At 44.7% G+C, this 23,339-nt stretch overlaps 1 protein-coding gene across 3 annotated transcripts in view; it reads left to right on the forward strand.

Moving 5' to 3' along the window:
• Positions 1–23,339, forward strand: part of DIS3L2 (DIS3 like 3'-5' exoribonuclease 2) — a 360,246-nt gene that overhangs the window by 190,601 nt on the left and 146,306 nt on the right. For all 3 annotated transcript variants that reach the window (XM_052655148.1, XM_052655156.1, XM_052655165.1), the window contains exon 10: positions 13,632–13,711. In XM_052655148.1, coding sequence (XP_052511108.1) covers positions 13,632–13,711 — 80 coding nt within the window. The remainder of the gene's footprint in view (positions 1–13,631; positions 13,712–23,339) is intronic.

The raw sequence follows: 23,339 nt of genomic DNA on the forward strand, positions 1-23,339 counted from the left end.
GATGCATTGCCTTGGACTTGGCAAAGGACTTGGGTTCTAAACCTAGAAAAATGTCTAGGATTGTATCTTCAGGCCAGAGCTAGAGGTCCCTAGGTATCACCTGAAGTGGATTCCACTCTCACAGATAGATGGTACTTCCAGTCAAGGGGGTATTAGCTTTACCAGAGCTCCAGCCTTTTTTCCTGTGGTTAGAGCTGAAGGAGCCCAATTAAAGATTCAATTCAGTAAATATTGATTATCTTTACTATTTGCAAGACCCTGAACTCTAGGTTCTAGATCCAACCAGTAAATCCTAAAGGAACTCAGTCCTGAATATTCATTGGAAGGACTGATGCTGAAGCTGAAACTCCAATACTTTGGCCACCTGATACGAAGAACTGACTCCTTAGAAAAGACCCTGATGCTGGGAAAGATTGAAGGCAGGAGGAGAAGGGGACGACAGAGGATGAGATGGTTGGATGGCATGCCCGACTCAATGGACACAAGTTTGAGTAAACTCCAGGAGTTGGTGATGGACAGGGAGGCCTGGTGTGCTGCAGTCCATGGGGTCACAAAAGAGTCAGACACGACTGAGTGACTGAACTGAACTCTAGGTATTGTTAGAACTGAAAAGTACGTAATAGAAAGAGAGAGTCCTTTCTACCAGAGATAATAAAATCTAGAAAAAGAAATGATGGATCTACACAAGTCATTAATTCAGGATGCTTGGTAGAACTGGCTTACTAAGGCACTATGTTAATGAAGATAGGTCATCTTAAGTAAGGGGGGAAAAATAGTTTAAAGCCAGATCATAGAGGATATGTAATGCCAAGCTGAGGACTGTAATGTCAGGATTGCTGGAAGCCAGTGGAGATTTTTGAGAAAGCATACATTATGAGAAAGGAGTGTAATCTAATGGTGTGTTTTAGGAACTTCATCCTGGTAGTCAAATGCTAAAGGATCTGAAAGGCAGGAAAGCAAGAGAGGAAGGAGACTGGAGTTCAGCTGGGGAGCTGTTTCAGTAGGATGTGAGGGTGGGATTATGAATCCGTGGTCAGTTCAAAATGTCATAAAGACTAAAAGATGGGGATTGGGCTGAGATAGAGGAATTATGCTGGATAACTTGAACCCTGAAAGTGCAGGAAGAAGTGTAGGCTGTGGATGAGGTCATTGGGGATCACTTCAGGGCTCCTCCTGTCTTGAAGTTGGAGTGGGAATGGAGAAGGGAACATTACATGGTTCACTGCACCCTGTGGCTGAGGGAGTACCTACTGTAACTCGAGGTGCTGTATTAGAGCTTGATTTGCCTGGAGAATTTGTGGGTGTTGTTGTTGTTTTGGGGGAAAGGAAATCTAGATAAATTTCAGTGCCTTATTTGGAAACTCTATGGAGCAAATGGTATTTTGAACACATTTTCATCCAAAATCTAAGTATTCTATGTTAAAATCAGCCCGAAAGTTATTACCAGGCTGCTTTTTTTTTTTTTTTAACTATGGAATCAGTTCTGTGAACAATGAAAGAGAATTTTGACCTAAAAGTAATATTTAAAAGACAAGACTAGAGTTTGCTTTCCCCATTACTCATTTCTGTTAAAAATTACAAAATCCTACTTACGTTGGCCAAAGTGATTTTTAAAAAGAGTCCCTGATCATCATGAAATACAGCTGAAATTTTTGACATTTTAGTTTGCTATATTCATGTTATTATTATTTTCTACAGTAAATTTAATTAAAATGCTTATGTGTTTTCTTAAATCTCTCACTTTTCCTGAACTGAGACTCTAGTAAATGTTCTCTGTACTTTGCAGAACTGATCGAGGTCTAATAAGGCTCATTCGTGGTGCTCTTATTCATGCTTATAATAAAATCAGTCATTTAGGGGAATACATTTTCCAGGCAGTTCCCCTGCCTCCCAGGGGAAGTATTTCTAGGCCTCCCAGTGACCATGAGATTAAAAGGCTTGACAGGGAAGTCCTAGAATTCTTGAAGAACTAGGCCTTTGAAAGATTCATTGTTGTGGACTCTCCCTTTGAAAGAGACCACTTTATCTTGCTCCTAAACATCTATAGGACAGACATAGCGCTTTCTGAAAAGAAATTCTGGGTGATGCGGAAGAGCCGACTATGTAGGTAATCCAGTATGGGTAGTGTGTAATTTGAAGAATGATAGTTCCATTTTTATGGTTGCCATAACAATCATACAGTTGTGCAGAAAATGTGTATAGCTTTTATAGAAGGGAGCTGGCACCATTGTAATGATTCTTCTCATATCAGAACAACTGTTTTCAGATCTGAAAAATAGGGGTGGCTTAACCCTTCCCCAGTTAGCTCAGCATGCTCCCTGAGAAGGCTCTTTGGAGCTCCAGTGCTGTGGAAATGTATTCACCACTTACATTTGCATTTTAGCCTGATAAATGGATTGAGAATTAAGGATGATGATCCTTTCAACAGCAGGTTCTGAATTCCTGGCTTGGGAATTCAAAGGATGACTGTTCCTCAAATAGAAATCTAGGAGAGATGTCTAGACATAGTTAATTCCTTGACTTTGTGACTATTCTTAATTCTGTCCACTAGAATTTAAATCTGTCCAATACTGGCCTTTACCATTGTGCTTAAGTTGCTAATAAAGTCATATTAAAATTTGGTTTACATTTTCTGTTTTATTTAAATATATTAACTATGGCTTTTCTGGAAATTGCAAAGCCAAATTAAAAAGAGTAGTATTTTAAAGTGGTATACTCTATGTTCCTCTTTGGCTACTTTTTCCTGCTTTTGGATACTTAGAACTTGACTTTCTCTGGCATACTAAAGGGTATTCATTTTGAATAATAACTTGATGTCAGAACTCTGTATATGGATTTTAAGGCTGAGGGTAAAAAGTTGTCACATTTAGATTTGGTACCTAAAAGTGAAGTCATTGTCAATTTAATCAACCATAGAGAAACATTTCTCAAAGAAATTTGGGGTAATTATTGGTTCCACCAAAATGCTTCTGGGCTGTTTAAATCTTTTTTTTTTTTTTTTTGGGCTGTTTAAATCTTAAGTTAAACTATGGAACTAAGGGGGACTAGAAGAGATTTCAGCTTCCATTTGAAATCAAACTTCTTGGTCTAATTAACTTCTTTTAACACCTTCTCTTTTGAATTCTTCTTCCAGTAAGTTAAAGTTCTGTAGTTCTGTGATGTTAGCAAGTTACTTTATCTCTCTGAGCCTCAGTTTCCCATCCATAAAAGGAGAGTGAAAAGTCACCTCTCACGAGATGATTTCTAGGTGATGTAGGGGGAGGAAAAAGCATTTTTAATGAGAGCGAGATTTCCTGTGTCTTGAGCTAATTCTTCTTCCAGTAAGTTAAAGTTCTGCAGTTCTGTGATGTTAGCAAGTTACTTTATCTCTCTGAGCCTGTTTCCCATCCATAAAAGGAGAGTGAAAAGTCACCTCTCACGAGATGATTTCTAGGTGATGCAGGGGGAGGAAAAAGCATTTTTAATGAGAGCGAGATTTCTTGTGTCTTGAGCTGAAGACCTCAGATACATATTACACATAGGAGAACTTTTCATGCCTAAACTCTTAATCTTATATTTAGGGGTTTAGATATTTGATCCCCCTATGAGAGCATTTCCTTTAAGCTTACTGTTACTTCATTTTGTCTGATTTTAAAACTTATTTTGTATCAATCACTGTTCTTCCACTCTGTTTTAAAGTAACCCCAATGTGATATTTTAAATCTGGGTTATAAGGAAGTTCTACTACCAGAGGTCAAAGAAGAGAGTGAGATGTTCAATGAGCATTTCTGGTAGAAAGACTTTCTGGTAGAAAGACTTTCTGGACCCAGTGGAACTGGGCTGTTCTCATTGCTCCCTTAGCTGTGCAGAGCTGCGTTCTGAACACCCGCAAGCCTGGGTTTTAGACTTGGACAGGAAGTGAAAGAGCGAAGAGGACAAGGCATTCCTGATCTACACATCAACTGTTTTGGTTGAATTGTGCCCAGTAGGTCAGGGCTTTCAGATAAACTAATTGGTGGCTTCCAGGCCTTTGCATTAGCTCTTTCTTTTGCCCAAGTCTTTCTTGCAGAAAAAGTCTGTGGCTTACTCCTCACCTCCTTCAAGTCATCTTCAAATGTTACCATCTCTTTTGAAGCCTGTGCTGACTATCCTATTTATAATTGTTATCAGTACTTCCAGCCCTCCTTATTCTGTTCTAATGTTCTTTTTTTTTTTTTTAACCTCCATCACACTTAATTACAATACTGTTTTATTTTCTGCCGTCCCCTCTCCCACTAGAATGTAAATGGGTAAGATTCTTTACCCTGATGTTGGGAAAGATTGAAGGCAGGAGGAGAAGGGGATGACAGAGGATGAGATGGTTAGATGGCATCACCGACTCAATGGACATGAGTTTGGGTAAACTCCGGGAGCTGGTGATGGACAGGGAGGCCTGGTGTGCTGCTGTTCATGGGGTCGCAAAGAGTTGGAAACAACTGAGCGACTGGACTGAACTGAACACTTAATTACAATACTGTTTATTTTCTGCAGCCCCCTCCCCCACTAGAATGTAAATGGGTAAGTTTCTTTGTTCTCAAATGTGTCCCAGACACCTAGAGTAGTAAATGCCCATAAACAGTGAATGGAGGAATTCTGGCCTTCTTTCTGTTAACCTCTGATAGCTTCACATTGACATTCTACTGGTTCCTACAACTTCAATTTGTTCTTGACAGAAAATAAGTGAAAATTTATGAGAAGAGCTGCAACTATACATAGGTGTCAACCATTTAGTACAAGAAAGTTGGACACAACTTAGCGACTGAACAATAACAAAAGCAAAATATCTAAAGCTGACATAAGACAATAATAAATGGTCCTGATGTTTATCAAATGTATGGCATCACCACACAGAAAAAATTAACTTTTGGGCATTGTGCTTTTGACCTCTTTCCTGCCTATATTCTAAGGATAAAACTCCAAAGAAATCTTAACAGATACTTTGTTTCTGGCAGATATTGGGATTGTAATTCTGAAACTGTTTTGAATATGGAAGCTATGGGGAGCTGAGGTTCTCAGCGGGAGAATAAAAATGTAAATATGGAATGGGAGAAGATGAGGAAGAACTCTGTAGTACTAGAGTACAGTCAGGTATAAATATGACTGAAATAGTATACTAGGTTTTACCATATACTAGGTTTTACCATATACTAGGTTTTACCTGGTATACTAGGTTTGTACCAGTTTTAGGTCATAAGTAGTCAAATATCAGCAATTTCACATGACTTAACTCAGTATTTTCTAATTCTGCTCTTTAAAAGGGCCAAGTAATAATGAGCGTAGCAATCTCTAGGAGCCTATCTTGGTTTCTAAATACCGTTCATTCTCCACTGAAAGAAATTTGGGCTCCTTAGGGACATGCTGATTATTAGTCCAGGGCAGGAAATGTATAAGGTGAGCCTGAAATATTTACTGTGCCAAAAAGCATAGAGGTGCTGGAAGACTTAAGGAGACACAGCACAAGCACGTAGAGATCACTGGAAGGGCTTCCACCCGCCTGCTGCTGCTGCTGCTGCTAAGTCGCTTCAGTCGTGTCCAACTCTGTGCGACCCCACAGAAAGCAGCCCACCAGGCTCCCCCATCTCTGGGATTCTCCAGGCAAGAACACTGGAGTGGGTTGCCATTTCCTTCTCCAGTGCATAAAGTGAAAAGTCAGTGAGAAGTCGCTCAGTCGTGTCCGACTCTCAGCGACCTCATGGACCGCAGTCTACCAGGCTCCTCCGTCCATGGGATTTTCCAGGCAAGAGTACTGGAGTGGGGTGCCATTGCCTTCTCCACCAGCCTAGTTTGGGACAATTTGAGTATTAGAAAGAATAGTAATGGTAATGGATTATACTTCATATCATTTTTTTAAAGTAAGTGTACCTATAATAATCCTCAAAGAGAAACCAGCAACAAACCAAAAAGTAGGGAGCAGAGCAGGAAAAGCTCTTGACAGAAGAGTGTCTGCTAATAATACAGAAGGTTAAAGTACCATTTTATAGCTTGCAAAGCTATGATTGATTCAGGCAGAATTCATCAGTGGAAGCTAAAATCACTGGCTAAAAGGTTATTTGAACCTTTCTCTAATTGTTGTTTTTGTTGTTTAGTTTCTAAGTCATGTCTGACTCTTTTGCGACCCCATGGACTCTCACCTACCAGGCTCCTCTGTCCGTGGAATTCTCCAGGCAAGAATACTGGAATGGGTTACCATTCCCTTCTCCACGGGATCTTACCCACACAGGGATTGAACCCACGTCTCCTGCATTGGTAGGTGGCTTCTTTATCACTGAGCCACCAGGGAAGCCATGAAAAGTTGTTTCCGAACATGATATTCACATGATCTAAAAATTTTATCCCACAGATTAGTTATTAATTAATAAAGAGTAAAAGGGAGCCAGAACGATCTGGTCTTAGCGCCTTAGCAGATCAAACCTGGCACCCTGACAGCTTGTACCTTCTGAAGAAATGTAGTACAAAGCATGCCGTCACCTGTGAAGGGTTCGTGGCAGACGTTCCCCCTGAATCTAGTCAAGACTTAAAACCTAACTTTCTATTTCTTGGAAATTTAGAGATTAGTTTTGCCACATTTTATTTATTTCTGTCCTTTCCTCTCTTCCTCCTTCCATAAGGAAACAAGCTGATAAATCTAGAACATGAGACATTCTACGAAACAACTGGCCTGGACTCTTAAAAAAAAAAAAAGGCAGTGTTATATTTATAGAAAAAAAAAAAGAGGGATTCATATACACTAAACAAACTAAAGAGACATGACTACCAAACACTATGTAAACCTTGATTAGAGCCCAAGTCAGGAGGAATACAAAAAGCTAAAGAGCCTCTGTGAGAGAACTGAAGACATTTAAATATGATCTGTAGATTATATATAGGGAAGTACATTTCATCTTAACTGTGATAGTAGTATTGTGGTTCTGCAGAAGAATGCCTTTATTCTTAGAAGACACGTGCAGAAGGATAAAGGGGTAAAGTTTCCTGATCTCTACTACATAATTTAAAATAGTTCAAATGTTTAAGAAAAGCTAAGCATATGAAAAGAGGGACAGAGGGAAGAGAAAGATAAAAGAAATATGTCAAAGTGTTGACATTGGATAAGTCTTAATGAGAGGTATATGGATGTTAATTTTACTATTCTTTAAACTTTCCTGAAAGTTTCACATTTTTCAAAGTGAAAATTGAGAAGAAAGTTAATTTTAACATCTTCTCTAAGGTTTTAACATCTTTAAGGTTTTAAAATTTTGTTTTCTTTATTGTTAATTGGCAGAAAATTGCTTTACAATATTGTGTAGGTTTCTGCCATACATCAACATGAATCCATAGATTCTCTAAGGTTAAACCATGGCTTTCCTGGCCTGTGCTGTGACCTCTGGCTCCCAGGGTACCAGGCTAGCCGCATCTGCTCCAGGGTGTTGGGTTTTTGAAGTATAAAAGAAGCATAGAATGGCGAGAGGTTCAGTGAATGGGTGAGTAAACAAATATAACAATGGAGACCATTTTGGTCATTTCTGACCCAGTTCTTGTCATATCACAATCCTTTGGAAAGTAACCTAACAACTACATTCATGTGGTCCGGGATTTTGCTAAAGCTGGAGGTAGACCTTCTGTGGACCTTAGATTAAAACCCTCTGAGTGGGTGAACAGATGCTCAGAGCACTGCACCCTTTCTTTATGTTCACTGTATGGCCTCACGGACTTCCCTAGTGGCTCAGACAGTAAAGAATCTGCCTGCAATGCAGGAGACCCGGGTTCGATTCCTGGGTCGGGAAGATCCCCTGGCAAAGAGAATAGACCCAGTCCAGTATTCATGCCTGGAAAATTCCATGGACAGAGGAGTCTGGCAGGCTACAGTTCATGGGATCACAATGAGTCAGACATGATTGAGCGACTAACTCTTAACAGGATGGCCTCGTATGTGTCATTTCATCACTTGGGGGGAGTGGAGGGACAGATGGACCAAGATCTCTTTCTGCTTTAAATAGTCCTTAGTCTTTTTCTGTTCTGAAAAATCTGTGATTTGTGTCCGGCTTTTTAGCATCTGTTGTGGTAGTAGTCGTAAGTGAAAGAGTATTAACATATCCGCAGCTGCCATCAGAAAAAAATAAAAGGTCCAGCCCCGCTGTACTTAGAGGGGCTGATTTAGGTTTGAATGGTGCTCCCAGCTCCTTTTGCTTTTGACAGAAGTTGGCCTGTCCTGGAGGAAAATCAGTGTAAAGTAGAAGCTCGGATGGATTCAGCATCTGACTTGACTGGTTCGTCCTAGCACTCATCTGACTGGACTCTGTACGTGATGCTCTATAGAGATGCATTATCATAGTGGAGTGCTTCAGTTCCTTAGTTATTTTTCCTGCTCCAATTCACATAAAATTTTCTGGTTTCTATATAAACTGTGTTGTTATTTTTCAGTCACTGAGTTGTGTCCAACTTTGTGACCCCAGGGAGTGCAACATACCAGGCTTCCCTGTCCATCACCAGCTCTTGGAGTTTGCTCAAACTCATGTCCATTGAATCAGTGATGCCATCTAACCATCTTATCCTCTTTTGTCCCCTTCTCTTCCTACTTTCAATCTTTCCCAGCATCAGGGTCTTTTCCAATGAGTCATCTGTTGGCATCAGGTGGCCAAAGTGTTGGAGCTTCAGTTTCAGCATTAGTCCTTGACATGAATATTCAGAGTTGATTTCCTTTAGAATAGACTGGTTTGATCTCCTTGCTGTCCCATCTAATCTAAGAAGGTGAGTAAAAATCGTAGTCTTTATCCCTTTAAGTTTATTTCTGAAATATTTTTCATCCCTTTCCATCCATTCACCATCATTGACCCAGATCTTTCTCACCAGAATTGCTTGCTAGCAAGGAGACAAACCCAGAGTCACGGACAGAGGAGGGCCTCTATAAATTTTGTTAGTCTGGAAATGGTCCCTGAACCGCAGTTTGTAAAACACTGTTTTATGAGAAAAGAAGATGGGATGAAGACAGAAAAGGACACCCTTGGAAACAATAACAACTGTGGTGTGACCACAGGGTTGGATGCCAGGAGGTCATGAGTTCTAATCCTAAATGTATTTCCCAAGACACAGTGGCAAAACTGAATGGAAAAGTGCTCAAGGGAGCCCTTTTGGTCATTTTTTTTCATTCACTTATCCATCAGCTATTCATTACATGTGTGCCTTCAGTGTGTTGGAAGAGATCTACAGGTCGGTCAGTGTCAGAGCCAGACCTTGAGGAGCTCCCAGTCTTGTCACAGTGCTGAGGCATGCGTCCATAAGTAACCCCCAGCATGCCGGGTGTAGTGGTCAGTGCTGTTGGATCGGGCCCAGTTGCAGGTTTGGGCAGGGCAGCTGTGGGGAGGTGACTTCTACTCTATGGAGCCACAGAGATTCCCTGGATAAAAAAAGCAGAGCATTGCAGCCAGGCCTTTAAAAGCTAGGTAGGTCTTAGGCATTGGAGACTGGTGGGATAAATGTCCTAATGTTAGGAACTTCACCACTAGTGTGTGAGGGACCAGAAGGTGTACAGAAAAGGTTGGCACATAAGGTGCGCTTTGGGAATATGCAGTCTGATTAGAAATACACGAGTGGGGGCCGTGTCATGAAAGGCTTTGAATTCTAAGCTGCATTTCTCTTTTCCTCAGTAAGGAATTGATGAAGGTTTTTGACCAGACTCATGCTCTAAGATGATTAATCTGGCAGCAACCATGACCTTGGGGAGAACAATTTCTGTGATGTGGTAGGGGCCACGGCCCAGATCCAGGGAGGTAAATGGTGACAACGTGGTGAGTAAGTGTTGCCGTGGAGACTGGACAGCTGCTTCCAGCTGCAAGGAGGCAGAGCGATGGGTGCCCTGAGGAGGAATAGGACTTAAGGTCAGAGGAAGAGCATGTGAGTGACAGAGGAGCAGAGGTTCTTTCCATGCTTCTGCTGTTTCCTGGGATCCTTGGCCAGGTCCTAAGAGATTGCAGAAGGCTTCTAGTTATTCTTCATGTGTTCTTTTCCAGGACGAATGGCCTTGAGCAAAACAGTCTTCGAGGTTTTCTGTCACTTTAAAAAGTTTGACTAAGCCCTTGAGTCACGTGCCTTCAGAAGCTGGTTACATAACCCGGCTCCGGATTGGGTTTCTGCAGCCTCATGCACTGGAGCCCTGGTTCTCTCCCTCCCCCACCTGGCACTTGATTTTCTGTGGGTCAGGGTTAGTTTCTTTCTAACCATTGTTGCGGAACTCTTTAAATATTTGGTCTCACAGGTTCTAAAAACTGGCAGGCCAGGCTGCTCCCTGCAGGTTGTGAGACCAGAGGCTTCCAGAAGAGGAGCCAGTACAATCCCAAGCATGTTAACCGAGTGTAACAGCTGCGCGGAGCACCGCCTCTGCAGGGCCGGGCTCCCAGGGCTGAGGCCAGCAGCTCCCAGCCACTGTGGCCCGCAACCAGGAAGAGCCCTCCTGCACCACATCATGGCCGAGTCGTAATTGTGGCGATGACAACAGATTAAATCGCTGGCTCTCAGCACTGAGGACTGGGGTTTGTCAGGGTCACTCACTGTTCCCTCGCTTCTCCCAATTTTCCATAGTGAGAGAGCAAGCTTGGAGTCCACTGCTAGAGTGCAAATGCTGGCCGGGAGCTCTCCGAGTTTTACTTTCTCTAGAAGTTAGTTCTCTTAGTAGCCTAGACTGCCTGTCTCTTTTCTTCCAGCACCCCTTCAAGATTCCGAATGTTGTAACCCCTCAATATATGTGCATATGTTTTTATACGCTGTTTTTTAATAATGATTTAAGACTACTTGCAGATACACATATAATGCAGTGAATAACTTTTATATCAGGTTTCAGGGCAAACGGAATGTATGAATAGGAGAATAGGCACCCCCAGGATAAAGATTAGCTCATAAAGTTCAAATTATAAATAAGATTCTCTCGAAACAGATCACATGTTTTTTTCTGAGTTTCCTAGCAGCCAAAGCAAAGAAGGAAACTTAAAAAGGATAAAATTCACACGTGTGTGTGAGGTACAGGCAGACCATCAGCTCAGGAAAAGAAGAGGGAGTCTTTGCACTGCATAAGCTTGTTGCGTAAGTGCCCGTGAAAGGGGCACTGAATGAGCAAGAGCAAGGCCCTCACCGGCTTCCCTGCAGTGAATAGCGCAGCCATTCGGTTGACTTCTTGCGGTGTCCCATGGGGTAGGCTTGGTGGTGAGGCCCTGTATGACAAGATTCCACTGTGATGGGTGTCTCACAGGTGCATTTATCACCCTTCAAATCTGGGAGAGTCTCTGCCACAAAAAAAGTACCAAGATCAAATGACTCTGGCAAGCATTATGCAATTCCAGCATGTTGAAGGCTCTGAGAAGTTCTCCAATTAAAAAATTGGCTCAGCATTTACCAAACTGATTTAATTATATGACCTTTAAAAAAAATTTAAAACACTTACTTTGGAAACACTGAAGGAAATGGCAACCCATTTCAGTATTCTTGCCTGGGAAATCCCATGGACAGAGAAGCCTGGTGGGATACAGTCCATCGAACAGTCCACGTGTCCACAAAGAGTTGTATACAACTGAGTGACTAACACTTTGACTTGATCTGAAACAAAGATCAGCACACTTTCTGCTAAGGGTCAGACAGACATTTTAGTAAACAGCCCCTGCCAAAAGTACCCACCTCAACTCTGCCATCGTATTCTAAAAGCTTGATGATGTTTTGATAAAGCTTTGTTTCTGTATGCTGAAATTTGAATTTCATACAATTTTCACATGTCATGAAATAACGTTTTTCTTCTTATTTCTTTTTCAATCATTTAAAAAGACAAAAACCATTCTTAGCTTGCAGGCTGTTCAGAAACAGGTGGCAGGCCCAGTTTGGTCTGAGAGCTGTAGTTGGCCAAACCCTGATCAAGATACTGTTTGGATGGTACGTCTTCCAGCAGTCCTTCCTAAATACCATTCCTCAGAGTTGTTTTCATTCAGACTTTTATCCTTCTAGTTTAACAGCGGATTTTCTTGAAAAAGTGTAATGGAGCATTAGTTTGAGTGCTTATGGGCTAGTCTTAAGATTTTTCTTAAAGGTTGTGTGGGCCCTCTCAGACATATACAAACTAATAATTGAAGCCTTGAAGTTTTATTCTGCCACATATGGCCGAATCAGTTTGAGGCTGGAAATGCTTTAGTGAGCCTTATCTTTTTTTTCATAGAAATAAAATTCTCAAAGCACCTAGAGACATTTGATTTTAAGAAAACTTAACTTCCTGGTTAAATCTCTGAGTAAACCAGTAAACTGTGGCCCTCGTCAAGCTAACAGAATATTCTTTTTGATTTTTACTAGAGGAACATTCTTTTAGTTTCTTATGCTGCCCTTACGGTGATTGTAGGTGGGTCAAAACTTTCCCACCACCAAGTTGGACGTTTCAGTTTCAATTAAAAAAGTATTTATTGAGTACTTAGGATTTACAGTGCAGTTTGCTGACTTTTATGGAGGATACTAAAAGGAACAAGAAACAGACAGCTTTACCTTATGAATCAAGTTCAAGAGCCTCACCAATTTAGAGCCCATTGCCATGGTATCAGGATTAATTTCACCTCGTTGTCTCTTCCCGTAAGGTTACACTCATTACTTCCTGTCAGGATGCATTCATTACTTCCCATCAGGTGGCATGCATTACTTCCCATCAGGATACACTCATTACCTCTGGAGGAGAGTCCAGTGGGAGTGGGGAGTGCTGACTCAAATAGCCTGACTGTGGGGAAGGGAGGGTGGTTTCTGCCAAACACCCCAACCTCCAGTCCAGTGCCTGAGTAGATGGGGCGGGCGGTATGGGGAACTAAGGACTGCCCTAATCTTAGATATTTACATGGTAGGAATGGCTGGGTTAGGTGGGGCATGTTACTTGGGAAATTCTAAAGCAAAATGAGACTATCCAAGGGCTTCACAGATTTGGAATGAGATGTGCACAGGGATACTGTGGTGATAAATAGACATGGGGTGTACTTAAGTGTATGAGCTTGGGGGAAGTATACAGTTATTTTCAAGGAAAAAGACAATTGTTATTAGGGCCATTTCCAAGTAGAATTGCATCACGGCCAACTAAATGGGCCCAAAGCTTTTCACAGAACCTACTCTTGGGGCTCATCCCTGTGTCATGAGTCAGGCCATTTATTCTTAGGCACATCCTGCTTTTGCAAGGCTGGAGAAGGCTCAGTAAATCTTGCTCATATAATCCTTGAAGGACAGGTTCCCATCAGCCATCGAGAAAGAGGGAGGCAAAGAAAGGACGGACCGTCAGAGAGTTAATTTACTGAAGGGACTTGCCCCTCTTCAGATGGACTTCTTGGGAAGCCTCACTCCCAGAGGCTGCCTCACCTCCACGTGCCCGCACCTGTTTCTCAGGATCAAGGAGAAAGAGGGGCCAGGCCACAGAGAGGAGGAGAAGGGCCCTCAGAGTCAGTACAGAGCCTTGTTAACCTCCCTAGTTCACAGTTTACTAAAGATCCCCTTCTCAGAGAGACAAGAGAGAAGTCCCTCCCCACTTTGCCTACTATTTATACATTTGCAAAATAACTGTTTTCTTTAAAGCTGCACTCCGGTGGGGTCAAGTTTCAGTTATTTGTGGCCTTGCTAATTATGTCTTCAATCTTTCCTAGGAAAGACTGTATCTTCACCATTGACCCGTCAACTGCCCGAGACCTCGATGACGCCCTCTCCTGCAAGCCCCTTGCTGATGGTAGGATGGGGTTTCTGTGCACGCTGGGTGGTAGGCCAGGGCAGACAGTGTAATGTGCAGGACTAAGTTTGCTCTGTCCCTGAACTTGCCCCCTGCCTCTGAGCCTCCACAAGTATATGACCTCAAGACTCCTCCCGAGCCGACTTTGGTGAGAGGTGGGAATAAGAAATGTCCTCTTAAGGGATCCTCCTCAGGCCTCAGAAGGGGCAGCAGGGAGGGCGGAAGAACTGATTTCAGGCCTGGCCCTGCAGGAAGTGCCAGAGTGGGCATGGCATGTAGAGAAGAAGAAGCCCCTGAGCCCTGCCTGGGAGAAGCACGGAGTTCTTCACCTGAGCTGAACGACACACAGCGGTGATTCCAGGCTCAGCAGGGTAGCAGGACAGCCCCTCTGAGGAAGCCCCTCAGGGCCAGTGCCGCTCAGCAAGGGTCTTCAACCTGCCCAACAGGCTGTGGAAGGCAGTCATCAGTGGCCCTTGGAACCTTCTTTGGGGACAGAGATAGTCAGGAAAAAGTAGGATTTGAAAACTACAGTAGCGGGAAGGGAAAGTGTGTGAGGTGTGAGAAGAGTAACCCTGCTATCTGCTTCTTCACGCCCCCAACCCCAACCACCACCATGTGCTGCTCCAGCTTCTCAAGCTGCTTCCTGCCCTGCTCTGGGGTGGGCAAGAGGGTGTCTGGTGACTGCTGTGGCATGAGTCATTCTCTGGTATGGCTTTCGCCAGCCTGCCCCTGATGGTATCCACCTCTGGGGCTTAAATATGCTGCAGAGTGTTGGTGGCCCAGCGACCTGGTCTTTGCAAATCCTGCAGAGATGTTCACATATTCCATTAATATCTAGAACTCCACGGGTTCAGTGTGTTGTGTCTTCTCCATAATAGTCAGGGAGGCTCTCAGTAGATGGAAAGCTGAGAGACAGAAAATACTACTGCCCAGAAATGCTCTCACCTTCTTCTAGTAAGAGTTCTCCTTGAGATGCTGGGCCATGTTGCTTGGTGTTTTCAACCACAGAAAACTGAAAGGACGAGAAGGGATAAAGGGAGAGGAAAGGTCTCATGGGAATTTCAGACGAATTACATATTTTTACAGCCCAAAGTTAGAGCAGTCTACTTAAAAAAGCAAGTAGCACATTGGTTTCTTATATCTGAGCAATCTTTGCTACCTGCAAAGGCTTGGGCCTTCTCACACTCATGTCCACTCCTCTGAGCTCCAGCTGAAAAGCGTTCCCCGGCAGAAAGCCCAGTGACACTGGACCTCACTTCCTGTATTTCCTTTCTCTCCAGGTTCATAGCCCTGCTCTGTTTGTAGCCAAATGCTTGGAAACTGTTGTTTCATTTACTTTGGCCACTTCTGTAGTAGTTAATGGCGGGACGGTGGGCCTGATCGCCATCTCCCCTGTCTCAGCTGGCCCGCATGGTATTCCCCTTGGGGGACACCAGGGAGCAGGCACATGTCCTGCCCCGCCTCAGTCCACACACTATGTGTCGTGTCTAGGGCACCAGGTTACCAGCAGAGGCTTCATGTAGGAAAATGGCAAATGTGTAGAAATTTCCAACGTATTCCAAAGAATATGCCTCATCAGACAATTGAAAACTGATTGTTTTCAAACTGCTATTCAGGGAAAGCAGTCCCAGTGAGGGAAGTCATTTAGCAGTGCAAGGTAGAGGAAAAGGACAGGATTAATAGCTGAGAAACATTGTGATCGTTTAGAGAGACAGATCGAAGCGCCTGGACTGGAGAGGAGAGAAGTCTTAGTTGCTCAGTCGTGTCCGACTCTCTGCGACCCCATGGACTGTAGCCCTTCAGACTCCTCTGTCCATGGAATTCTCCAGGCAAGAATACTGGAGTGGGTAGCCATTCCCTTCTCTGGGTATCTTCCTGACCCAGGGATCGAACCTGGGTCTCCTGCGTTGCAGGCAGATTCTTTACCATCTGAGCCACCAGGGAAGCCTGGACTGGGGATGCTGGCATTATTATTAATGGGGGTGGGGAGGACAGCTGTGGAAAAAGCCGTAATGACAGAAGATCAATGGGGGTGGATGTTGGAGTAGAGGGAGGGGAATCCAAGATGGGGCAAAAGTGCCAACCTGGATGATGAGGACGTGGAATCTGTGTGGTGGAAACTGGGAAATGAGGACAAGCTGGTTTCAGAGAGAGCATGTCTATATGGAATTGCTGCCTGATGACATGTGTTTGGGTTTCCCTGGTAGCTCAGATGGTATATGTAAGCTGCTGCAGATGCTTTGCAGAGGAGGTAGGGGAGAGGTGGGCTAAATGTGTGCGGTTCATCTTGTCATATCCAGGGAGCTGGAGATGAGTAGATAATGCAGCAGAACTCAGAGGGTGATTTTCTTAGGATGATGGGACCGTAAGTGATTTTTCCCTTTTCCCTAGTTTCCAGATTTTCATAATGTGGTAATAATAGCTTTATAATGAAAAAATTTTGTAATAAAAAAATTATGAGGTGCCAGAAATTACAGGCTGCCCAGTAGCCACCATCCCAGGTGATGAGATACCTTCCATCTGCTTCACTACTCCTGCATGCCAGAGGAGTAAGGAACGCCTGGTCATTTGGCAGAGCAACAGTACAGGGACATGGAAAGGAGTCAGGGAAGAGTCTGAAAAGACCTGAGTTGGGCAGTCAAGCATTTTTTTGGTGGCACTTCTACAGTTGGCCTTTGTGACAGCAGTTTCTGCCAAGGCCATTTATCCAGGGGGATGAAAAGTGAAAGTCAATTCCAGTTTGGACTGGAGAGAGGTTGGCTAAGTTCAGGTTCCGTTAGTTAACAGTTCGTGTCAGTTCTTGCTTAGAGGAAAAACTGTTTAATGTTTCAGAAAGCAAGTGATGTTTTCTGGGCGTATGTTCATCATCTGCAACCGTTTTTATGTAAAGAAAACGTAAAGGCTAAATTTGCCTTTGGTCCTGTTGAAATTGTCTGAATGACTCTTCTGTGAAAATGAAACACACAGACTGAAGTAACTTATTTAGTCCTTACCCTCCCTTTCTGTAGAGTTCAGAGGCCCCCCCAGGACTTGTTACGAGTATCTCTCCCATAGGTATGAGATTTAGGCATTACAGTCTACGATGAATCCTGCAGAAATGCTATGACACCTGCTCCCCAGTAGGCTGTGGTCAGGTTGGGAAGCTGAGGAGGGGGTGCCCTCTCCCTTTGGAGGGATATTGGCCTTGGGAGAGATTCTGCTAGTCATTTCGCCTGGTAGTTCCCCGCTTCTTACAGCCTGTGAACACACTCAAGGGCCCCATGAACACACTCGAGGCCCCCAGGAACACACTCGAGGGCATCATTCCCACAAGCATTACCAGCCTGCCAGCTTTAACATGGAGTCTTTCAGCTTAGCTCAAGAAAGTATTTAAAAGTGCAAACGAGAAAGACTGGTGTCATAATGAAAACCCAGCACCTAAAACCAGTAAATCCCATGCTGCAGTGTTTGATGGCTGTAGCAGATCACTCACCGCACACCCCACATTTGACCTCACCAGTCAAGTGTGGGAACGTCACAGTTGTCACACTACCCTCTGCTTTTCAGATTACTTCTCCAGTGTCTGCTTATTGAATATCCAGATTGCACTTTTAACTCTCTACCTGACAGGCAGCCCGTTCGGCCTTAAGATTGTGTGACTATTGGGAAATCCTCCCCGGTAATGATCTGAAATACTCCTTCTTCCTGTGACTTTCCACTTGTTGGTCTCATGTGTGGCCCTTGGGGTCCTAGAGAATAAATCTTGTCTCTCATGTGACAGCCCTCAGATACTATATAACAGCTGTCCTGTATGTCGAACCACAGCTTCTCAGCTGAGCATCCAGTATATTTTTCTATGTCCTGTAGCTTATGAAATTTGAGCCCATTTCCCATGTCACAGAGTTACTTCTGCCTCTGCGAGTTCTGAGGTAGGTGGCTGCCTGTATTCGGACTTCTCCATGTCTGCCAGAGCACGGTGACTGTTCCAGCCAATTCCAGCCACCCATTTTAAACCTGCCTTATTGCTTTGCTCTAGTCTCTGAGAGAGGAAGTCATCAGCCAGACAAGTCAGGACTTTTATTCAACTTTTATTCAGGCTCCCAACAGATCCTACAGGAAATTGCTGTTCTCTGCTTCTCTGGCATCTCTTTGCTTCTCTAGTGTTTTATTCTGCAGTGAGTGCTCTGCCATTGAACACGGCAGGAGCAGCCTTGCCAGACCTTAGAGCTGAAGGACTGGGGAAGGAGTCGGGGGTTGGGACTGACTGCTAACAGGTTTGGGGTTTCTTTGGGGGGTGATGAAAATGTTCTGAAATGACTAGTTATACAACTCTGTGAATATACTAAAAACCATTGGCGGAAAATGAGTGAGTAAATGAATAAGAATAAATACATAAATCCCTTCATCCTTGAGGCTTTCTGGAAATGGGAATTCACACCTTGACGATCACTGAACAGAAGTCTTGATGGAATGAACACCTGGCTGGATTCCCAGAGTCGCATCCCTCTGGCCTGTCTCTCCTCCTCGCTGCTTTCATCCCTGAACCATGAAAATCCTGCCCAAGGAGCGAGCACACACCTTAGGTACTCAGCCACCTGCGCCTCTTCTCCACCCCCTCAGAGGGCAGCCGTCTGACTCACAGAAAGGAGGAACTGTCCAGCTGACCGGGTGTGAGAAAGTGCTCCCGGAGTGGCCGGCGTCCTGCCTGAGGGACCCCAGGAGAGCACTATGCCTACGCTGCTGTAGGGGGCACCAGTCTCCCTGCTGCTTTGTCTCTGTGATCTGGCTTTTGCTTTCCCTTCCCTGAGGAGGGAGGACTCGGGAGCTCTGTTCCTGGGAGCCCTTCTCACTCAGGGAATAGGAACAAGACACTAGGAGAGAGAATTCCATAGAAGTCTTACCTGTGTGGTTACATGTGTCACTTGCTGAGAGTTCTTGTCATGACTCGTCACCTTTGGAGGCAGTGAGGAAGTAGGAGCTGGAAAGACTCTGCCCCTGCTGTGTGCCAAGCTTAGGCCAGAGAACCTGAGCCATAGAAGGGGGCGGGGGGTCGTAATTTTAATGAGTGGAGAGTGGTCCTGAAGGCTCTGGGTCTGCTGCTGGAAAGGGAGGGCATGGGGGTCCTGAAGGTATGCGCACGGGGTTCTGGCGAATCCTAGCAGCCAGACTGGACCCTGTTCCTGGGTTCAGTCCTGCGTCTAGAAAGATCTCAACCCCACCAGTCGCTCTCCATGCCCCCTTCACATTTCCCTTTACTCTGGCTTCTTCCTTTCACAAACTTAAATCTCCATCCTGTAAAACCTTCCTCAGCCCCCTACAGCCTCAGGAGCAGTCGTCTTCCCTTGCCCATCAAAGACCCGTCTGTACTTGCTGCAGTCACTCTCCTGTCTCCCACTTTTTTCTTATTCCCTTTGCTACGTGGCTCCAGAAAGTTCAGTGGCACAGGTTGTGCCTGATTTCAGTTCAGCAAACGTGTGCGTTGTTTCACTTTTCACCTACTCTTCTTTGGGCTCTGGCGGCTCTAGTTGCTCTTGGTCATTGGACTCTTTTTCTCTGGTTGTCCTCTTTAACTCTTCTCTATCTTCCCCCTTCTCTGTCTGCCTCATGGGAGTCTGTGGGACTTCCACTCCAGTCCCCTTCCTTCCTTGTGCCTCAGCCTTTGCGCCCTGTTCCCTCTGCTTGATTGCTCTTTCCCTGGAGAGCCGCGTGGCTGATTCAAGATCTGACAGGTGGCTGTCTTCAGAAAGACCTTCCCTAGCCATCTTGCCTCTAATTTCTCCACGCCCCCAGCCCCTCTCCAACATCCTTGCTGTACTTTTTTCCTTACCACTCATCACCCAGTGACATGCTGTTGACTGTCTTCTTTCTTATCTACCTTCCCACCATCCATCCACCCCCTTGCAGTGTGAGACTCAGAGGAGGAGCTCAGTGAGTCTCTGTACCTATGCTGATGTTCATAGCCTCCCAAGAGGGGAGGGGGTTCTCAGGTAGAGGGAAGATTGTGTGCAGAGCCCCAGGTGACAGATACATGGTGATTTGGAGGGAAACACACAGAACCAGGACTCTGGACCGTGAGGTTCAAGTAGGGTGGTGGTTGTAGATGAAGCAGGGAGACTGAATTCTTTCATAGGTCCTGCTAGAAAGTTTAGATTTTATGGAGAAGACAGCATTTAAGTTGGAGAGCAACATCGTCCATCCATTCAAGAAATGAGAAATATGATTTGAGGAGCAAGGGCTCCTCTTTCTGCTGGATCTACAACAGAGGAAAAGCCCCGACAAGCTCCCTGTCCTTCCCAGTTCAATGTCAAGTAACTGTCAACCAGGAAGTATGGGAATGGCCCATGGTTGAGATGCGAGAGTGGCATGGGGGACAGATAGTAGTATTTAAACCTAGATTTGAAGAATTAACGGAGTGAGCCACACGAAAGAGTGGGTAGAAAGAACGTTTCAAGCAAAGGGAACAGAGCATGTGGAGGCCCTGAAGTACAAAGACTTTGGTACGCAAAGGAACCGGAGGTCAGTGTGGCTGAACTGTGGCGGGGTGGGAGGAGCTCTGAGGGCTTGCCGGAAGTCAGCCTGGCTGAACTGTGGCGGGGTGGGAGGAGCCTCTCAGGGCTTGCGGGCTCTCTTCCTGAGTGAGAGTTTTATCCCGAGTGTAATGGTAAGCAGAGAGCTTTAAGCAGGAGAGATTCGGGATCCAGCCTGCAGGTTGGAGAGCTCGCTGTGGCAGCAGTGAGGAGTCGGGATGGAGCATGGGGTTAAGATAGTCTAGGTGGGAGCTGCCAGTTGCCCCAACCAAGGCAGAGGCTGTGGAGCCAGAAGTGTGGGAGGCACTAGCCAAGGGGGACATTGGGGCAGCTGCAGGAGCCTCTTAAGTGCTCTCTCGTTATGACCCTTTTCTTCCCACTCATGGAAACCAAGGCAGTCCTTACAAAATGAAGATCTGATCAGGTCGTTCCCCTACCCCACCCCCTCTAAGACTTCTCATCCTGCTGAGGATAAAAACCCAAGTCCTCACTGGGACCTACTGCTCTCTCTCTCTAACCGCCTCTCCTCCAAGTCCTCACTGGGACCTGCTGCTGTCTCTGTCTCTAACCACCCCTCCACCCTTCTTTCCTGCAGTCACTTTCTCACCCAAACTCCTCCAGCTATCATGGCCTTGGTGCTGTCCTTCAGATGGGCCAGGGTGCTCCTGCCTCAGCACTTCTGTACTTCCTGTTCCCTCTGTCTGGATCCCCCTTCTCCCAGATCGCTCACTACTCTAAATTCTGCTCAAATGTCATCTGAAGGAAACCCTTCCTGACCACCCTGTCACTACATTCTTCTCTCCCCACCCATTTGTTGATTTTCCTTAAGGTACTTTTGTGGGTCTGTCCCCCTGGAAGTGAGCTTTAGGAGAGAAAGGACTGTCCTATTGTTCACTGTTGAACCCTCAGTGCCCTGTGTACTGTGTGTTACATAGTTGACATGCATGGCAATGTTTGTAGAATAATCAAGTTAGTAAGCTTTTGATATTATAAGTAGGAGAAGAATCTAGAATGTCATCTAAGCTTCTGACTTGGGCAGTAGCTGGAACATAATAGAGGAAAACAATAGAATGGGAAAGACTAGAGATCTCTTCAAGAAAATTAGAGATACCAAGGGAACATTTCATACAAAGATAGACTTAATAAAGTACAGAAATGGTAGGAACCTAACAGAAGCAAAAGATATTAAGAAGAGGTGGCAAGAATACACAGAATAAGTACAAAAAAGTACAAAAAAGAACTTCATGATCCAGATAATCACGAAGGTGTGATCACTCACCTAGAGCCAGACATCCTGGAATGTGAAGTCAAGTGGACCTTAAGAAGCATCATTACAAACAAAGCTAGTGAAGGTGACGGAATCAGAGTTGAGCTATTTCAAATCCTGAAAGATGATCCTGTGAAAGTACTGTACTCAATATGCCAGCAAATTTGGAAAACTCAGCAGTGGCCACAGGACTGGAAAAGGTCAGTTTTCATCCCAATCCCAAAGAAAGGCAATGCCAAAGAATGCTCAAACTACTGCACAATTGCACTCATCTCACACACTAGTAAAGTAATGCTCAAAATTCTCCAAGCCAGGCTTCAGCAATACGTGAACCATGAACTTCCAGATGTTCAAGCTGGTTTTAGAAAAGGCAGAGGAGCCAGAGATCAAATTGCCAACATCTGCTGGATCATCGACAAAGCAAGAGAGTTCCAGAATAACATCTACTTTTGCTTTATTGACTATGCGAGAGCCTTTGACTGTGTGGATCACAATAAACTGTGGAAAATTCTGAAAGAGATGGGAATACCAGACCACCTGACCTGCCTCTTGAAAAACCTGTATGCAGGTCAGGAAGCAACAGTTAGAACTGGACATGGAACAACAGACTGGTTCCAAACAGGAAAAGGAGTATGTCAAGGCTGTATGTTGTCACCCTGCTTATTTCACTTATATGCAGAGTGCATCATGAGAAACGCTGGACTGGAAGAAGCACAAGCTGGAATCAGGATTGCTGCGAGAAATATCAATAACCTCAGATATGCAGATGACACCACCCTTATGGCAGAAAGTGAAGAGGAACTGAAAAGCCTCTTGATGAAAGTGAAAGAGGAGAGTGAAAAAGTTGGCTTAAAGCTCAACATTCAGAAAAAGAAGATCATGGCATCTGGTCCCATCACTTCATAGCAAATAGATGAGGAAACAGTGGAAACAGTGGTTGACTTTATTTTTCTGAGCTCCAAATCACTGCAGATAATTATTGCAGCCATGAAATTAAAAGACGCTTACTCCTTGGAAGGAAAGTTATGACCAAACTAGACAGCATACTGGAAAGCAGAGACATTGCTTTGTCCACAAAGGTCTGTCTAGTCAAGGCTATGGTTTTTCCAGTGGTCATGTATGAATGTGAGAGTTGGACTATAAAGAAAGCTGAGCACAGAAGAATTGATGCTTTTGAACTGTGATGTTGGAGAAGACTCTTGAGAGTCCCTTGGACTGCAAGGAGATCCAACCAGTCCACCCTAAGGAAGATCAGTCCTGGGTGTTCACTGGAAGGACTGATGTTGAAGCTGAAACGCCAATACTTTGGCCACCTCATGCGAGGGGCTGACTCATTTGAAAAGACCCTGATGCTGGGAAAGATTGAGGGGAGGAGGAGAAGGGGACGACAGAGGATGAGATGGTTGGATGGCATCACTGACTCAATGGACATGGGTTTGGGTGGTCTCCGGGAGTTGGTGATGGACGGGGAGGCCTGCATGCTGCGGGTTCATGGGGTCACAAAGAGTCGGACATAACTGAGTGACTGAACTGAACTGAATGCTGTTCAACAAGAAATACTGAGAAGAGCCAACTTTGGAGGGGAGCATGGTGTGTTTGGACAAGCCCATGTTGGGTTTCCAGTCCAGGGGTCATCCAGGTAGAAATACCAAGGGGACAAATGAAAGGAGTCACTTGTCCAAGGCTGGAGATGGAGATTTGGGGTCATCAGTGCATGGGTCTGGGAGAGATGACCCAGGACGGGTCACAGGCGGAGAGAAGGACCCTAGCTGGACTCCTGGGAAGATAAGGAAAATTAACCAAGAGTGAGGCCAGGGAGACTGGAGGCAAAGGAGAGGCAGCTGGCTGAGCAGGC

Source organism: Budorcas taxicolor, chromosome 2, assembly GCF_023091745.1.
Source record: "Budorcas taxicolor isolate Tak-1 chromosome 2, Takin1.1, whole genome shotgun sequence".
Classification (NCBI taxonomy): Eukaryota; Metazoa; Chordata; class Mammalia; order Artiodactyla; family Bovidae; genus Budorcas; species Budorcas taxicolor.